Here is an 18792-nt window from a genome sequence, read left to right on the forward strand (position 1 = left end):
TATATATATATTTTCTTACAGATAGACACCGGCCATAATGAATACTCTCCCCATAATTTTTCATTATATCTTTTAAATCAAAAAATAAAGATTTGTGTAGGTTTTTGTTTTGGAGTCTGTATGTGTAAAGAAAGGTAACACATTGAAATGATTTTGGTTATTCTTACGGAAACAAACAGAAGGAGGGTGTCCCAGGAGGGCACCTGTGCCCAGGGTTGCCACTGAGTGGGGCTGTACAAAGACATTCTGCGCCGATGGTGCCCCTGTCCCTTCCTGCCATCAGCCCCTCACCCTGTGTGGGCACCTTCAGATGTGCACTGTGGGAAGTTGAGGGGAGCCCCTGCCCACAGTGGGCTTAGGGGAGGCTCTGGCACCTTTAAAAGCTCTGCCCAGGGAGGGCGGGGGGCAGAGACAGAAGGTCTCAAGGCAGCAGTGCATGCCACGCGGGGCAGCTGTTGGTGTCCTTGCTTCATCGGAATCACGGCAGTGTCAGGTCGGGGGAAAGCAGGGGCACCAGCCTGGGTCTGCAAACTCCCTGGGGCCCTGGGAGGAAGGTGCTTCTGGAACCTAGAGTGTCTTTTTGGTTTGTCTTGGTAGTCTGGGTGTGGGGCTGCTGGGACAGCTGGTGGTGCAGCCAGGAGGGCAGGGCGGCCCCGGGAGACTCCTGAGGACACAGGGAGGCAAAGCCCCAAGGTGCTGAAGGTCCTCACGTGAAGCCACTTCAGGGGCCCTGGCAGCCTTGACCCAGAAAAGCAATGGTCAGGGAGGCCCCCTGTTGCCCACAGGCAGTGCACACCCACCACATCCATCTAATGCAAAGTCTGGACAGGGGTTGGGAACCTCCACCGCCCCAGCAGATATGTAAACAAGGGCAAAGAGATGTCCTCTTAGAAATCTAAAGTTCACAGCTAGAGCCCTGAGCTTCCAGATGTGGCTGGGGCGGCAGGGTGGGTATTGACCAAGGGTGGGCCTTCCAACTCAGGCCTGCTCCCCAAATCCTCCACTCAGGCCTCCTGTCCTCTTCATCCCCTAAATGGGCACCACCTCCTCCTGTGCAGGGCATGCAGTGCCGTTTAGCACCCCCAGTGAGGGGCCCCACGCTGAACTTCCAACGGGCTTGCCTGAGTGCTGGGTTGCAGTGTCTTCACCTGTTCTGTCAACAGATGCCAGCCGCACCCCACAGGGGAGTGACTCAGGCTGCCCTGGCCTCACACGGGAGAGACGACTCAAGATGTCGGAGGCAGCCGAAAGAGACCTTGCTCACATAACACGGACGTGCATTCTGTGTATGTCTGTGTGGCATGTACATGAGCCCAGGTGTGCATGGCACCATTCCCAGTGTGCACATGGGTCAGGGTGGGTGTGAGTGAGCACGGGGGACAGAGAGGGGCAATATCTCAGTGCACCAGATGACTCATGGAAGGCAAAGGAAATCTGGCCTCATGTGCGATATATATGCATATACACTATGTTTACACTCATCCTTGCTTTCCCTCCAAAAACCCCTCACTGGGCTGGGCTAAGATAATTTGAAATTTCCTTAAATGGTGAAACACACAACAGATAGGGAAAAGCACAGGTGGCTAAAAAAAAAAAAGAAAGATAAAAGGAAAGGAAAGAGAAAGCGGCAGTGTGATCACAGGCGGGCCGCTGCAGACTTGGCTGCTATGGTGACGACAAATGTACACAGGGGCAGACCTCAGGCTGGCACCTCCTTCGGGGGGAAGACTGTGCTTCCCTTCCCGGCCCACTTACTGGAGAAGCGCTGCTCAGAACCCAGAGCGGGGTCAGCCAGTCTACTGGGCCATCTTTCAGCTTCTCCCCATACACATTCCCTGGGGGTCTGAACATGTGGGAAGAGCCCATGGCTGGGGGTGCCCCTTCCTTGGGCCCCTGGCCCTGCTTCCAATCCAGTCACCTGACTGGGGGCCAGTGGGGAGGGGTACAGTGCCTCTCTTTCCTTGGCTTGCTCCCCAAATCCTCCACTCAGGCCTCCTGTCCTCTTCATCCCCTAAATGGGCACCACCTCCTCCTGTGCAGGGCATGCAGTGCCGTTTAGCACCCCCAGTGAGGGGCCCCACGCTGAACTGACATGGCTCTGCCAGCTATCTCCTCTCACAAAGGTGGCCAACCATCCCAACTGCGGGGGTGGGTGGCTTTGCAGGGCTGGCTGGGGATGCCCAGGGCCCAGGAGCCCAGGGAATTACACAGAGAGGCCCCTCCCTCAATCCCTGCATCTGCAAGTCCTGAGCTGATGGGAAGACCCAGGCCACCAGAAGTGGCTTTCTAAAGAACATTCCTTGGAGCAGACTGTGTGTAAAAGCTTTGCCTCCTGTCAGCTATTCTTAACCCTTGGTCCCATCTGACCTGCTCCTCCCAGCCGGCCTGGCTGTGCATCTTGGGATCGGGTTCACTTCGGACTCGGCCATCCTCACTCTGAGGCCTGGCTAGGCTGAGCCGAACCTGGAGGACATCACTGGGGGTGCTGGGATGGTCCTTGACTCTTTGTAAACCGGGTGCCGGGCCAACTGGGCACAGTCTGGGAGCTCCAGCCTCTGGACCAGGGACTTGGCCCATCCCTGGGCCTCTGTGCCCCTGTGCTTGGGAGGTGGGGTATTTTACATTCAAGGAGCTGAGGGTTGAGAATGAGGGGGCCACAGATCTGAAAGGGAGTGTCCTATTTGGCTAGGAGGACCCAAAGGGTTTCCCTTGGAGTGCATCCCCAGACCCTCTTCCTTGCAGGTCCCCGGGTACATGTCTTAGGATGAAGATGTCCACTTGGGGAGATGGGAGTGTCTGCCTGGACGGCACTCATGTACCCCTGCCCAGCTCCCCCACGCACGCCCAATTTCCTTGTCCAAGTAACTTCCTTTAAGGAGGGGGCAGTGCCTACACTGCTTCCTTGGCACATGCCTGACTTCCTGTGCTCCATCCCATTATTCCCGGGAGGCCCCTACCTCAGCTCTCCGAGCTCATCTCTCCTGGGTATGTGCTCAGGAAAGTGAATTCAAGTAAAGGACAGCTGGGTTCAGTGTTGGGGGGACTCTCCTCCACCCCGAGGGGCCCTCTTCCTTGGATTCACAATAAAGCAGGTATGTTAGGAACAAGGCGCTAGCTAAGCCAATTCTCATCTTTCAGGTGTTTTCCTCTTTCTAGATAAACCATCTGTGGGGTGGAGAAGTAAGGGAGCAGGTAGCAGAGGCTGAGGAGCAGGGCGGGGGCCAGCAGGGCCAGCCTGGCCCTCCGGCGGTGCAGGGGTGGGGTGAGAGGACGCAGCGGGAGCAGGCGAGTTTGCGCCCACAGATGCCCCTCTGTGTGCAGCTCAGCCAGCAGCGGGCCCAGGACTCCCACGCAGACCAGAGCGGGCAGCTGTCTGGATGCCCAGAAGCTTCTTCTCCCTGCAGCCACCCGTGCCCTGAGCCCTCCAGACTTCTGCCTTCTCTCCCTCCTCTCCAGGGGCTCAAGCCCCCAACTGCTGTCTCTGAAGGAGCATTGAGCCCCACAATCTGGAAGCCAACCCTCGGCCACACACGTCCTTCATGTTTTTTTCTCCCTCCTTCTCAACCCTGGCTTTGCTGGCCCTGGAATCTCTGCAAAAATAAACTCAGGAGGTGAAAAGCTGACTTGGTTCCTTGGTTTCTTGGCGTTTTTCTGTTCTGGCAGGCGGTAAGGGGAGGACAGGAAAGGGGAGTTTGGTGCCATTTTTCTTTCTTTTTCCTCTTCAGACATCAAACAAATGATGAAAATCCTGCTATGGGGGCCCGGGAGCCAGGGGTGAGGCTGCTGGGAGGACGGTAGAGGGTACTCTGCTGACTCGGAGGGTTCGGGGGGTTTTGGGGCGTTGGGGTCCGACTGGCCTTGGGCCGGAAGAGGCTGCCCTGTGGGGCGCCGCTGCTGTTGGTGATGGTGGTGTGGTCCGGCTCGCCCGAGTCGCTCTCTGTGTAGCTGTAGGCCTGAGCCCGCGAGATCCCCTTCTGCTGGCGCCTCCACGAGTTGTAATAGGTGGGATCGCTGATGTAGTGGTTGACAAAGGAGTGGGCCTTCTGGTGGTTCGGATCGACCTCATACTCGCTGTCGCTTCCCTGGGAGGACAGAGAATCGGGGGTGTGAGTGGTCCCGTGGGGACAGGCCAGCACGGCCTGGGCTGGAAGGCACCCAGTGCTCTGGTTTGGATCCGCTCAGCCTCTTCCAAACCCTGGACTGTGGGCACCTTGGCCCTCTCACTGCCAGGGGGTATAATGCCCCGTTGTGCCCACCTTCTGCTTCCTTCTGAGCTCATCACGGATAGGAAGTGTCTACACAGCGTCAGCACAGAGCCTGCAGATACCCAATGTGGATCAGAAGACCTGACTTATTATCATTCTTTTTTGAATTGAGGGGAAATTCACATAACAAAAATTAACCACTTAAAGGTGTAAGCGTCAGTGCCACTTAGTACATTAGTAATTTAGTGCATTCACAACGTGTGCAACCAGCACCTCTATTTAGTTCCCAAATATCTTCATCACCTACAGTAAAACTGCCCCGTGAAGCAGTCCCTACCCATTCTTCCTCTCCCACCCCTACCCCCCGCAACCAGACCCACTTTGTTTCTATGGGCCTCCGGGTTCTGGATACTTGGTACAAATGGAATCATAAAAGACGTGACTTTTGTGTCTGCCTTTTTTCATTCAGAATAATGTTTTTGAGGGTGAATTAAGTATGCCTTGTATTTTCTGCACTTCTGAAGCTGGCCCACTATCCTGTCCATCATCACCCCAGGGCCAGGTGCCAGACAAGCAGGGACAGCCCCTACACCCCACACAGCCCAGTGAATTTATTCGAACTGGCCTAAGCCGGCTTCCTCCATAAAGGCTCCCGTTCACGTGTTGCTCCTGTTCCCTCTGCCTCCTGACCCGACCGGGGTGCTTCCCTATGTGACCCTGCGTGGTGTGAGGTGGCCTCTTTTAAGGAACCAAATAATTATCTGATCAATGGTAGACCTCTCCTAATCTGCTGGCCTCCCCAGGCCTGAATAATAAAACCTACACTTTAAAAATCGAGCTTCATGCGTGAGATACTGAGCCCCAGTTTTGGTCCCACCCCTGACTTACTGCATGCCTGGGGACAACGCCAGGGCCAGATTATAAGACTTTTAGAGGCTCCTGGCACTGAACAAATGCTGGTGCTCACCCATGTGTGACCCAAAATAAAAGCAGCACTCAGTTATAAAATCAACAGGAGTTCTGAATGTCACATGATGACGACTCTGAGGCTTTTTGGAGAAGTATAAAATTATTCTTAAAATTCTTGATATGTTAGTGCCCTGGGGATGTGCTTCCTCGGCCCATTGGGGAAATCGGCAGGAGACAAGAGTCCATCTGGGCAGAAAAGTAACACAGCCCTGGGATCTGAATTGTGGAGCTAAAAATATCGTACGCCCCCTCCCCCACCCCAAGCTCCCAGCAATGTTTAGAGAACTAAGACAACAGATGGGACCGCCCCTAGAACTCTCTGGAAGAGACAGACTCTGACTTCAGGGAACAGCACCCCCTCAGTGAAATACTGCTCAGAAGACCCCACTCAGGTCGCCTCATCTGTGCCCAGGTAATACGGGCTTGAAGGCAGTACCTTTTGTCAACCTAAGTAAAAACATGCTTTGGAAAAAATACTGCAGCAAGAAAACCCAGTAAGCCCAGTACAAATGAGTTTGGAATGATCAGCTGTATCCTGCTTTTACAGGCAAAGAAAAGGGACAGCGACCTTACCCAAAGGGTCTGAGCCCTCGGAAAAGTAACGTGCACTTGTTCCAGGAACCCTAAGTCCCTTTATGGTGTCTGGACCCTCAAGAGAAATAGCTACAATACAGTACTGGGGCGGGCGCTCTGCCAGACAGCAGGGAACACTGCCTCCTATTACTGTATTTAATTTTCACACCTCCGTGTTGTAGCTACTCGCTACCTGAGTACCAGTGAGAACACCACGCAGTGGGTGAGGGTTTTGCCCAAGGAAATGATGAGCTGGGCTTGAACTCAGATCTGCCGGATTTTCCAAAGCCCACATGTGCTCTTTACAGCCACGCTCCTGCCTGGAGGATCTGCACAATTATGTTCTCTGGTCCCTCCCCTCCTCCTCAGCCCCCTCACCCCAGCAGACACCCCCAGGACCTCAATGCCCTTGGCAGGCAGACCCAGAGCCCGCTGCCCAAGACAATGGGAAGTCCCTCAGCCCGTTCTCCCCATGACTACAACACAGCACAATACAGGCCTCTTTCTTTGCCTCCTGCCCAGCTGCCGGCCAGGAGGGGACAAAGGGGCCGCACAGACCCGGAGCTCCATATGCCAGCAGAGAGGAGGCGGCTGAGGGCTGGGCACCTGATGGCGGGGCTGGCTGAGAGGCTGAAGTCTGAGCTGAGCTTGGTGGATGCCATGAGGCAGGGGGCGGGGGTCCCTCCAGTCCGGGAGCAGTGAGGGTCTCCGTGTAGGGGCCAAGGAAGGGTGCCCCCTGCCCCAGTCTTCCCTACAGGTTAGGTCTCTCTTAGAGAGCTCCTCTAACTGTCTTGAAGAGTTGCTAGCATCACTGCTAGAAGTTCTAAAACTTGGGCTAGCTCCAGGCCCCAGCCTTGGGGCAGAGTCCCCAAATCACTGGGAACCACCCCAGTACCAGTGGGTCTCTGGGGCAGAACGCCACTGTGGCATGGTGAAGTCCCAACTCTGTACCTTACCAGCTAGGTTTGGACTCACTACTTGGCCTCTCTCAGCCTCAGCATCCTTGTCTGTAAAATGGGCAGATCCCTGCAGTTCACAGAGTAAAATGAGAGGATGCTGTATAAGGTATTATCAGGGAGAGAGAGAGTGGGTCTGGGTGGGAGGGGACCTGGAAGCCCCCTGGGAGGGGTCAGGAGTTGGGGAGGCTGACTCAGTGTTCAGGCAGCTGGGAAGGGGGAATGCTCAACCCCTGCCTCCCCCATGATTGGCAGGGTGGGGAACCGGCCTTTCTGGCCCTCCTGGGAGCCCAGATCCCAAAGCCCATTCATCCAAATCTTCATCAGGTCAGGGGCCATCTGCAGAGCGCCTCCTATGGGCCAGACACTGTACACCAGTATTCCTGAGGGGATGGGCAATGGAGAGAATTGCTGGGAACTGGATGTAGCGGTGCTGCGGAAGGGGCAGCGCGGTTAGAGCTTGGTCTGCCCCTCCCCCAGCTCCCCAAAGCCAGGAGGGGGTCTTTGCACCAGCGACTGCTCTCTGCCTCCAGCACCGAACATCTGTTTCTTTTCTGGATGGGGGTGGGGTGAGAAGAGAAGAAAGCCCGGAGAGGGGACAGGGGCGCCCATTCCGGCTTTTAACTCTTGCGCGCGGGCCTCAGTAATTGAATGCAGCTTCCCAGTAACCGGCCCAGCACAAAGGGGGCCTTTCACCGGCAGTCCCGCTAGGCAATCAGGCGCTGCTTCAGCTCCTGGCCTCTTAACAGCTCCTCAAAGCCACTCAATCAGCAACCACCGGGCCTAGGGAAGGAGCGTGGAGCGGGCCGGTGGGGAAGGACTCAAAGAAAATACCCAAACAAAGGAGGCGACAAAGGGAAGCCTTTTGCGATTCTGTCGGGTTCCCGCGCAGAGATTCAGATTTGCAACAGATACAGCAAGCAATAGGTGGTGCTGCCCTGGGCTTGGGGACCAGTGTGCCAGCAGGGTGCCCTCCTCTTGTTGAATCTCATGAACCCGGGCAGGAATGTGTTGCCCAGATGACAGGCAGTCACCCTGTGCAGCCCTTTGGAGACTGGACGCTAAGCCCACCCCCATCTGCAGTCCTGGGGGCTCTGCATGGAGGGAGGCCTGAAGCCCCCTGCACATCAGTCCCCATGACTACCCTTCCCCTGAGCCTGCAGGCCTCTCCCTGGACTTTGAGGGGCAGTGGGAGTGAGGGGTTTGCTAAGCGTCTCCCTCACTGGAAGCCCCCCTGAGGCACAATTTTGTCAGGGCTATGGACTTCTAGTACTAAGACAGCTAGAAATCTATGTCCAGGAACGTCCTTTTAAAAAGGTCCACTCAGACACAATGCCACATTTGCTACTTACAGGTGAGTGACAGCTAACGTGTGTGTGCCCACCCTCAGCTATCAGAGATGCGGCCTCACATGAGGTCACTGGGGTTGGGGGGTGTCAGGGTCGGCGAAGCCCTCTTTCTTCCCATCTACCCTCTGCCAGGCACTTGGGTGAGGCCAGGCTGCAGTGCACACTGCCCTCAGAGCCAGCTGGACCCAGATTTGAATCCCTGCTGCCTGTACTTCTGAGCTCTGTAGCCAAGGGACTTGACTGCTCTGAGCCTCAGTTTCCCCAGATGTTAAACAGAGGTCCTTTCACTTAGACACGGCAGCACCGTTAGATTTTAAATGTGAATGTACACAGCACAGGGGGTGGCACACAGATGTTCAACACCTCCTTCTTCTAGGTGCTCTCTGCACTGCCTGTGTGTTTCTAAGTTTGGCACAAGCTTAGGCTTCCCAGGCCTGTATGGGTCAGGCTAAGGAGAAGCTGGAGATGGGCTTTGCGGAACCTATTAGATTTGCGACCCAACCCAGCGGACAAGAGGCATACACTAATAAAAGGTTGTGGACACTCAGCAGAGGGAGGGCGAGGACAGAACAGCACGGCCACTCTGCAAATGCAAACCCGCACTGCTCTCTTCTGAACATGACCCAATCCTGTTCACCCTTCCAGGCCCTGCTGAGTGCCACCTCCTCCAGGCAGCCCTCTGTGAGCCTCCAGGAGGATGTGACCATCCCCCAGGACTCCTTGCATTGTTTTATGTGCCCCCACACTGCAGGAAGCAGGCAGGGACTGTAGGCCATTTTCCTCCTGAAGTTAGTGATTGTGTTGCCATATTTTAATGAGAAATGAAAACCTGATTATATACTCAAGGTCTTCCCTAACAGATCATAATGCTCCATAATGTAACATTCAAAGGAATTGGTCTTGCCAACTACTTTAGCTGCCAGGTACTGTTTAGTAGCTGCAGAACAAATAGCTGTTGAATAAATGTACCCAGGAAGGAAGAGATAGGCTCCATGGAGGCCAACCCCCTTCCTGGAACCCCCTTCTGCATCCCCCACCCCACACCCTGTGCCCCTAGGGACAGCCAGCCCCACCTTCCCTTAGCCTTCACCCTCAGACCCTTACAGCCTTACATTTATCATGTGTGTTTGTTTATAAGTAACATGGACTTTTGTTTATTACCACATTGCAGGGAAAGGGCTGGGAAGATCTCCAATTTAGAAGAGTGAGTTTTGGGCAGTCTGATATACAATATAAACCGGGTGGCATACGTGAAATTCACTCTCAGAGGACCTAGGGGGTGGGGTGCTTCAACAAGACAGATGGTTATCTTCTAGGGCAGCTGAAACTGAGGGCTGGCTTGTGTGGCTGCTGACCCCTAGGGATATGCCCCCAAGGAAACCAGCACGTTCGCAGCGCTAAGCGGCACCTACCATCAATCCCAAAGTGAGTGTCCCAGGAGTGAAGGCTCCACGTCTGGACACTGAGGTGGAGCCGAGGGGCTGCTCACAGGGCAAGTGAGCAGTAACAGGATTTACTTATTCATATTTTAACAGGGGCATCAGAGGGAGGCCAGCTGCTCTGTCTCCAAGTTGGGAGGCAGGGCCATATCTCCATTACCTCCATGTCCCCAGAGGACATGCTCCACAGTGCCGGGGAGGAGTTAGCATCTGCTCCCCGCTGCACCCCCTGGAGCTGCCCTCCTCACCCTGGGCAGACCTGATATCCAGGTCTCCTTAGCTGTGAAGGCACAAACTCTGATCTAACCCCAGAGGCACAGAGGCGCCTCTGGCTGAAGCAGGGTCCTGTCATCCCTTTGCTAAACCAGGTATAAACCTTCATTGCAGAATCATGGGTCAGCCTGCTTGGGGTCCTCTTGATGACATGTAGGGGCTCAGGGAGGTGGCTCTTTACCCACAGGTAGGGAACAATTCACCGTTGTGACAATGGTACATTGGGACTGTGGGCAGCACAGAACTGAAGGCTGGGCACTCAGGGTCTTCCTGGGCTTTCCATCTCTGAAGGTGCCAATGCTCTGACAGTAGCCTCGGGGATCCTAGACTACCTGCAGTGGTCCCAAAGCCAACTGCCTGGACTTCAGGAACAATTCTAAGGCAAACAAACCCAAATGATCCAGGGATTGCCTCTTCTGGGGCTCCTGTCATAAGCCTGGCACTGCAGCGGCCTGATTCCATCCCACTTAACACACTCCTCCTAACTGCCCTGTGGAGACACAGCACCACTGGGTGGGGGGAGGCGCTGGGGCTGCAAAGGACCCCCTCACCGTCCCAGGGTCAGTCAGGGGGCAGAGCTGGAATTCAAGCCCAGGCCACATCAACCACATCTGTGTTCCACTGCTTTTCCAGAGAGTGGCCCCCCTGCAGAACAGCCCTCTGATCGCCCCAGTGAACTGCTGTCCAAAGCTGCCTGAGTCTCTCTTGGGGACAGCTTCATGCCTGCAGTACTTTCTTCTGAGTGTCTGTCTTTATCCTTTGAAGACAGGCTTGAGTTGTTGTTTTTTTATAGAAAATCCACAGTTAACTGTTCTCGAATGTCTGTCTCATCATCCAGTTCTGAAGGCCTTTCCAGAAACATCTGCTGTTGAGGGTGACATAATGGGCTTTGGAAAGGGGATAGGGTTGAGGGGCCAAGCTGGGCTCTGCCATCGAGGCCTGTGCCTGGGGTCTCTGTCTCTGAGACTTGGGAGTGTGGGTACTGGGCTTACACTTTTTGGCTGCTGGGCCTGAGCCAACTCACTGGAGATCTCTGAGCCTCAGTTTCCCTTTCTGCACACAAAACATGACATGAACACCTACCTTGAAGGGTTATGGCAATGTTATAAAGCAGCGAGGCATGTGGGATGCTGAGCCCCAGGACGGGAGTTACTCTGGAGGACCACACCGCTTTGGATGTATTTTGCTGGTGGTCAAGGAGGAGTAATTTTACAGCATGAATCCTTGTTCCTCTGTCCCACGACCCATACTCAGTCTTTGAGTCTGTTCAGCCTGACAAGCTTCCCAATGGTCCTTTCATGCTTTTGCAAAGATGTTGAGGGCCCACCCGCCGCGTATCAGGTGGCGTGAAGCACACCAGGGCTGAGACAGTAACCAGAACCGTCACAGGACCCCCTTCACAGAACTTAGCTTTTGGAGGAAATAAAACCAACTCAACCCAACTGAGCTCCGAAATGAATCCCAAAGCATCCCAAACTGTACAAGAAGAGCCCCAGGCCTGGGCTGTGGCCCACTGTCCCCCAAGGGAGCATAGGCATTTGACTGTGGCAACTGACTTCTGCAACTGGGAAGCCTCCTCTCTCTGGGTATTGCTCCCCCTGGGGGACTAGTTCAGGTTGCTAGGGAAACTGTTCCAGGGACTATCTTATTTTACACAAACGAATCCAATGCTTAGGAGGAAGATTCTAAGTACTAGGCCCACCCTGGGGGTAACTTCTGAATTAGGATGGCCTTGGAATGAAGATTCTTTTCCCAGCAAAGTGTTCAAGGCTGGAGAGCCAGGCATGGCCTCAGGGGCCAGCTCTGTGCCCTGTGATGGTCTTCCAGACTCATGGAGAGACAGCCATAGAAAGCTCTGGGGACATCCGGGCAGTATCTTCTGCAGTCAAGAGGGCTTACTCTCTGAAAGGTTGGCCCTCAACTACTGAGGGTGGGCTAATAATGCCCTCTGCAGAAGGTCACGGGAGGATGACCAGAGCAACTCGGGTGTCCCTTCCATTGGCCACCCCCTTTGCTCTCCGTAGACGGAAGCATGGGGTAAAGAGTCCTTTATTACAGCCCCATGGGCAGAGGAAGTCTCTTTATCTTTTTGAATTGCATCTTGAGTGCCTAGAGTCAAATGCTCATCACCACCACTGGAGTCCCAGGGGAAGCCAGGTCAAGCTGGGGTCTCTGTCCCTGCCAGCTCTGAGCTGCCACGTTAGCTCCAGCCTTCTTAGCTCTGCCAAGCCCAACAGTAACCCTGGAGCTGAACAAAACGCCCGTGAATGAGAGGCCCTCAGTCTACAGGGCTCGAAACTGGACCCTAGGCTTGCTGGCACCTCCTACCTGGCTGACAGCCCTGTTTCCTGCTGGCACCTCTTCCCCCTCCTCCTCTCCCAGGCCTAGGCAGAAAGGTCCAGGGCGTGGGATACAGCGGCCTTTCTTGGCCCTTTCTGGGGCCACCACAAAGCTTGGCCAAGGCTGAGAAGGCTGGGTGGGAGGCTGTGACATCACTCTATTGAAATGTACTCAGCCCCCATGCCCCATTGCCCTGCACAAAGTGTCCCTGTGTGTGTGTGTAGCCTCTCTGAAGTTCTGTGTCTCTCAGAGACACTGTGTCCTTCTTAATACAAGATCTGACATTTATTGAACACTTGCTGTATGCCCTGTGCTAAGCTTCTCTGTGCCTAATCTCAGTGGATCCTCCTCAGAGCCCCGTGAGTCTATTATTATTCCTGTCCATTCCACAGATGGAGAAATTGAGGCTCAAAGAAGTTACCTCCCGCCCCCAGGACACCCCAACTCATAGGCATCAGAGCCAGGATTCAGACTCAGGTCTGAAACTCCAAAACAGAATGCTTTGCTTTGCTAGTCTACACTGCTTCCCTTCCTGGGGCCCCAGGGCATCCTACCCCCTGTTTCTGGAGCTCACGCTGACCCTGACTAGCTAAGGTTAGCAGACCTCTGGGCTCTGACAACACAGAGCGCCCGCTCCTTGCCTTCATGAGCTCCTCTGCAGTGACTGAGCATGTGGGGGGACTCCCAAGCCTAGAGGACCGTGCTCTTTGGGGACCCTACATGATCCACGTTATGGGGCCCCCATTTGCCCTGCGTGCAAACTCTGAGAAGGGTTTGGGGGGTGGCAGCTGGCCCACATCCGACTTCTGGGTAGTTCTAGGCCCCTTAGTTTTGGTGGCCCCATAAAGGAAAGGAAGGAGTGAGTCCTGTGGTGACCCTGCTCCGCACAGGTCCCCCCTCCCAGGGCACTGCCTCCTGCCCCTCACCTGAGAGTCAGAGATTTCTGAGGGCTTCTCAGTCAGGCTGCTGCTCTCTGCCGGGATGAGGTCGTTGTACTTGGTGACATCCTCGTCAGAGTAGTGGAGGCTGCCTGGGCTGGGCCGGGGAGGAGACCTGGAGTGGGGCAGGGGTGAGGCTGAGAGGTGGCCTCACTCAGAGCAGCTGCCCTGGCTGGGGAGGCCACAGAGAAGCCATGAGGTCTGGGGGGGTTCCAGGCCCTCAGGTTCCTCCACCCTACACTCCTCCTTTCTTATCTGCCCCTCACAGGCTTGGGCCACGGAGAGGGAGCCGGGGCTGTGGGAGGCTCCGGGCAGGCCCCAGCTCTCCAGTCCGCTCCCGGGGAATGGGGGGTGGGGCAGCACCCTGATTCTCCCTTCCCAGACCTCTGGAGTGGGGCTCACTCAGCAGTAAACAGCACACAGCTTCCTGAGCCCCACTGAGACCTGATTCAGATCTCAGGGGAGGCCTGCAAACTGGAAGTGGAGACAGCCACCCCCCAACCCCTGCCGCAGATTCCTAAACTCAACTGAACTAACACAGAGGGCAAGGAGAAAATGCACAACCACTGCGTCCCTCCCTCCAGCTCTGCTCAGAGCCCAGACACCCACCCGGGCACTAAGTCCTGCCCTACCTTGAAGTACCAGTCCTAGAGAGAGTCGGCATTTCCTGGCGAGCTAGAGGCCTGGCTCTGAGTCATCTGGACAAACAACCCGGACAGGGTGCCCGGGCAGATGGCCTGTGTGCGGCACCTTGAGGCCGGAGTGTGGGCTGCACTGTCCTGAGCCATACGAGCCCAGGGCAAGCGCAGTGAGCAGGGCGGTGGGCCTGGGGGGCTCCAGGGGTCACTGGCCCTGTGGCAGGATCCTTCACGATTCTGCGCTGGATGTATCTCCTCAGGACAGGGTACAAGGGGGACACTGCTCAGGGCCTGATGCCCTGAGATCTGCCCGGCCTGCTCCTGGAAGGTTTTCTAGAGCTGTGGCTCTGAACCCCAGCTGTCATCCACAGGGCCAACATCAGTCTGCTTCAGAAATGCTGCTCTGAAAACAGTCCTGTACCTGGGACTCTATCACAAGCAACGCCCTGCCACCTCCAACCTCTTGTATTATATCTGCACTGACTTTATTGCAGTCAACAAAGTCACATCCTTAACTACTTAAAAATAAAACAGTAACAATACTGGCAGTAGCCTCATGGAGGCAGATGCATGACACGAGGAAGCGGGGTGCCAGGTTAACACTGTCTTGACGACACGCAGAGGGCGTGGGGCTGTCCCTGTGGCTGGTCAGGCTCCTGGAGCCTGGGGCTGCTCTGGTGCAGCTGGAATTTCCGGGTATACACAGTGGTGGAGGGGACACGTGGGGGTCACTGTGTGTGTACACTGTGGGTGTGAGAGGCAAGCAAGGCCAGGCCATCCGTGAAATGTCCCCTTGTTCCATGTGGCAGGGCCCTGGAGCCAGGCTGGTGGGGCTGTGGTGGCCGTGCTGGGCCCACCGCTGTGACCTCAAATGGCTCTTTCTTTGGAAAGCTGGATTTGGCGGGGGATGAGAGCTGGGCCTGCCGGCCTGCACACCCCTCCCTCTGTCCTCCTGATGAACACACACATCGCCTCTTCCTTCCAGGACGAGACAGAGAGAAGCTTTGTGAGCTGCCTGGGAGAGGCCAAGTCGGATGAGCAGGGAATGCTAATAGGGAGGCGGGAGGCAGGCCACCGCAGGTCCCCAGTCTCTCCCAAGCTCCTGGGAGCATAAAACTGCCAGGCCACATAAGGCGAGGCTCAGGTGGGCCCCAGAAGCTGCCCTCGCCCTTGGAAACTGGCAGTGTGGCCTGCCATGGGGATGGGCTAGGAGGGCACTTGGGTCGGGAAGAAGTCAGGAGACACAGGAGCGGTCGCTGCCAGCCTGGACCTTCCCTGGCTGGCTGCTCCCAGATGTGCCCTTGGAGGACAATGTGTGGTGTGGACTTGAGGGTGGAGAAAACCGCCTTAGAACCACCATAGGTGTGAAGAACGCTCAGGGTGGAGGGCTTTTGCAGTCTGAGTGCCCTTTCTTTCCAGAACTGGGAGGGCCACAGGTAAGGCGTAAGCCGTCCTGGGGGGCGCTGGCAATTCCCACTCAAGTGTGCCTGCTTAGCCTACCTTTGCTGGGTCCATCTCGCCTTTGGGCAAGTGACTATCATGGCTTCAGCCTGTTATTAGAAGCCGCTGGCTCCCAACAGCAGGAGGATGGTTTGTAAAATTTTGCCAGTTATTTGAATTTTGCTGTCATTAGCAGACACCCTCTGTACCCCCTCCTTGTGACTTTCTCCCTGGTGTGCCCAGCCCCCGGCTGCAGCCCCCAGCCCCCTGCTGCAGCCCCCAGCCCCTGGTGGTGCTGCCTGGCCCCCACCGTGTCTTCTTGCTGACAGTTCCTAGCCTCTGAGCATGAATGCCATTTCCAGGACACGGTGAGGCCGAGCGGGCACCGCCTGCTATGGAGCCCGCCCAAGAGTCTTCCTGTCCAGGGGTGCTGCTGGTCCTCAAGCCTCCATCCTCCTGTTCCCCATGCAGAGAGCCACACCTGGTGTACAGGCCGTTCTTTCGGCAGAAGGAGTTCTTGACGGAGAGCCGCCGGTTGTTGAGTTCCAGGGCAGGAAAACTGCTTTCATCCAAGCTCATCATCTCCCCGTGGCCCAGGGCACCAGACTTTGCGTTGTTGCCTGGTGGGGAGATTGACACCCAGTCACTCACTCCATCCCTCTGGGCCGGCTGCCTTCACCTCCCCCACCTGGCCGGGCTGTCTGCTCTTTCCCTTGTTAAAGAGTTGAAACCAAGAGGACATGGAGATAGTGTGTGGAACCCTGGGCTGCCCAGCTGACCAGAGCAGGGGCGTTTCCAGGAGAGAGAGACCCCTACCCCGCCCTTGCCGAAAGGAAGGCCGACCTGGGAACGCCCCGCCCAGCCGGTGGGGCTGGGTGCCAGCTCACCCGAGTCCGTCTTCTTGGCGAACTTCTTGCTCTGGCCTCGGATGATGAGCACGAACACCAGAAGCAGGATGAAGATGAGGCCGACCAGGGCAATGACCACCAAGAACCACCACTCCTCGTAGAACGGGCTGGTCTTCTGGGCTGGGACACGGACGGGGGTGTCAGGTCCAGGGGGCTTAGTCCCTTCCCGCCTCCAGACCTCCCGCTCCAGCTGGGACCCCACCACCGGCTCTCAGGTTACGGGCAGGAGGCCTCTGTGCCCTCTGAGGGAGGCAGGACCTAGAGAAGGTTGGCTGGGACAGTTTCCTCTCGAGGGCCAGCTCTGATCAGCTGGTAGAGGGCTACCTGGAGGCTGTTTTGAGAAGAGTTCGGAGGCTGCTTTTGGACTCACTAGAAAACAGTGCTGGGGTTGATCGGTGATGTCTGCCAGACACGGGACGGGGGAGTAGCAGTGTGTTGCTATTTTTCCTTTTTCCCCCCTTGCTGCCCATGGCCTAGGGCCTACCTTGACAGGCAGAACCAAATTTGTGTTGAAAGGTGCCTGTCTGGCCTGTGGGGCACCTGGAAAACTTTTCCCCAGCTTCAGAGGTGACTGGCTCTTTTTGTGGGAGCAGAAAGCGGCAGAGCTGGGAGGGTAGGTACAAGCGGTCTTTAAAGTGCCTCGTCCAGGCAGGGCTCCCCTTCCTCAAAGCCCCCAGGACTGTGCTTCCCCCTCTCAGCAGCCTGATCCACGCCGCCTGGCAGGGGCCGGCCTCTGGCATCAGTGCCACAGCCTTACTCCCCACGGCCTGGTTCTACCCACCTGGCAATGGGGAGGTGCCCAGGCTTTGCAGACTCACCCAGCAAGGTGAAATTCTGAGTTAGATTTCTGCCTTGAGGGAAGGGGCCTTAGCATTAAAAGCGGTTAGTGATTAGACTTGGAGGCCTGGGTTTTGATATCAGAGTGCTCTGTGAGCTCTGAGACACCCTGGATGGGGGTGGGGAGAGCAAGAAGGGGTGGGTGGCAGTCCCCCTGGACCTGGGCACTGCTCCACAGGCTGTTTTGGGGGCAGTTTCCATGGAACCCCAGAGTTTATGGCCTGGTACCCTCGTGCCTCCTGGGTGATGAGCTCATAGTAGCCCCTGTCTTGGGACCACCGGTTCCTTGCAAGCCCCCGAGCCCCTGCCCAGGGCTTGCAGAAGAGCCCCCAGATGCATGGTCCCCAGCTGCTTCCGCTGTTGAAAGCTGACGGGGGCTGTGGTCCAAGGCTCACTGCCTCAGAGAACTGAGAGGACAATGCCTTTTGGTGCCACCCCAATGATTCTGGGGCTCATCATCCAGCCTCTGCCACAGGATCTTCTGGGGGGCACCCCCCAACCCCTCAGCCCTACCTGGCACAGACTGGGAGGGGCTGCTGGGGGTGCCGAAGCCATAGTCATTGACTGCGATGACCCGGAAGTCATAGCTCACGCCTGGCTTCAGGATGTCCGTGCTGAATGTGTAGGAGGTCACCTCCTTGGGGATGTCTTTGATGAGGATGTCCCATAGGCCCTCATCTGCGAGAGTGAAGAGAAGGTGGCACCCATGAGAAGGAGTCCCCCATCCTGGTGCCCCCCAAGAGCAGGATGTGTCTGATCTGCCTTGCCAACACTGTCTCAGATATTTTTTTTAGTTGTCTTTTTTGGAGTATCTGACCCCTTTACTGTTTTTATTAAAATGTTTGCAAAACACTAATACATATATAATACCAAGAAAATACTGTAACAGCCCTGCAATGACAGTCACAGTGATAACGATGCTGATGGTACAGCGGTGGCCCTCATTCCTTGCCAAGCACTGTGGTTCTGAGACCTTACTGTTCATATCCGAAGTGACACTGTACCCATGCTACAGGCGAGGACACCAAGGCTTGGAGAGAGCCGAGCTCATCTTCCCAAGGTCATGCTACCTTGAATGGCAGAGCTGGTGTTTCAGCCCACAGCTGTCCGACACCCAGCACTGAACCGGCCCCTGGGTGCCCAGGATGGAGCCGCACACAGTCAGCAGCCGTCTCAGTGTTTGCCAGATGAGCTCGGCCAGGACTGCCTCCAGAAGCCTGGGGCCTCCTGCCTGCTGTCTGACCCACCTCATTCTGCTCCGCACAGAAACACAGGGTGGAGCCGGCAACAGGGCCAGGCCAGAGGCTGGCCGGATCCAGCCCAGTGCACCGTCTGATGCGTGGGATGGGTCCCAGGGGCCGGGGGCCTGAGGGAATCCCTCCCTGGGCTATAGTTCCATGGCTGCTCTGTGTGTGTAGGTGTGTGTGTTTAGTCGGTCCCACCACGCATGAAGCCCGCGCAATGCAGGGGTTGCAGAAGACGGGCTATTTCATCCCGAAGATGAGGATGTAGAACCAGGAGGCCTGGAGGTGGGGGTGCCCACCCCATGAGAGGGGCAGGGAGGGGCGCGGCATTCCCTCTGCCTTCCATCCTCACCTGCAGCCTTCTGTCCCTGCCACCAGCTCTTGGGCACTGCTCTGACACCCTATCCTTTGGGGGCACTGGCTCAGTTCTTCCTCTTACGCTGGGTCCTTGATCCCACCTGTGTGGACTAAGTCACAGCCCCCAAACCTGGAACACCAGGCCCCATGCTGGGCCTCCCAGGGAACCTTGGAAAATCAACAGGCCAAGGTCTGGAGCCAACATTCCACAGCCTGGCACCCCAGTTGGCCAAGCTGGATGGAAAAAACAGGCATAGGCCCTGGTTGGGATAAGCACGCGATGGTCTCCTGGCCAACTCAGCAGCCGGCCCTGGAGGGCTGGGGAG

General features: G+C 56.2%; 1 protein-coding gene across 2 annotated transcripts in view; it reads right to left on the bottom strand.

Moving 5' to 3' along the window:
- Positions 1-10: 10 nt before the first annotated feature.
- SDK2 (sidekick cell adhesion molecule 2) overlaps positions 11-18792 on the bottom strand; it is a 239661-nt gene continuing 220879 nt past the window's right edge. For both annotated transcript variants that reach the window (XM_036997308.2, XM_036997307.2), the window contains 5 exons: positions 17379-17543; positions 16008-16148; positions 15602-15740; positions 13031-13157; positions 11-4082 (listed from right to left, as the gene is read on the bottom strand). In XM_036997308.2, the coding sequence (XP_036853203.2) occupies positions 3729-4082; positions 13031-13157; positions 15602-15740; positions 16008-16148; positions 17379-17543 (926 nt within the window). In that variant the 3' untranslated portion in view covers positions 11-3728. The remainder of the gene's footprint in view (positions 4083-13030; positions 13158-15601; positions 15741-16007; positions 16149-17378; positions 17544-18792) is intronic.

Source organism: Manis javanica, chromosome 4 (genome assembly GCF_040802235.1).
Source record: "Manis javanica isolate MJ-LG chromosome 4, MJ_LKY, whole genome shotgun sequence".
NCBI lineage: Eukaryota > Metazoa > Chordata > Mammalia > Pholidota > Manidae > Manis > Manis javanica.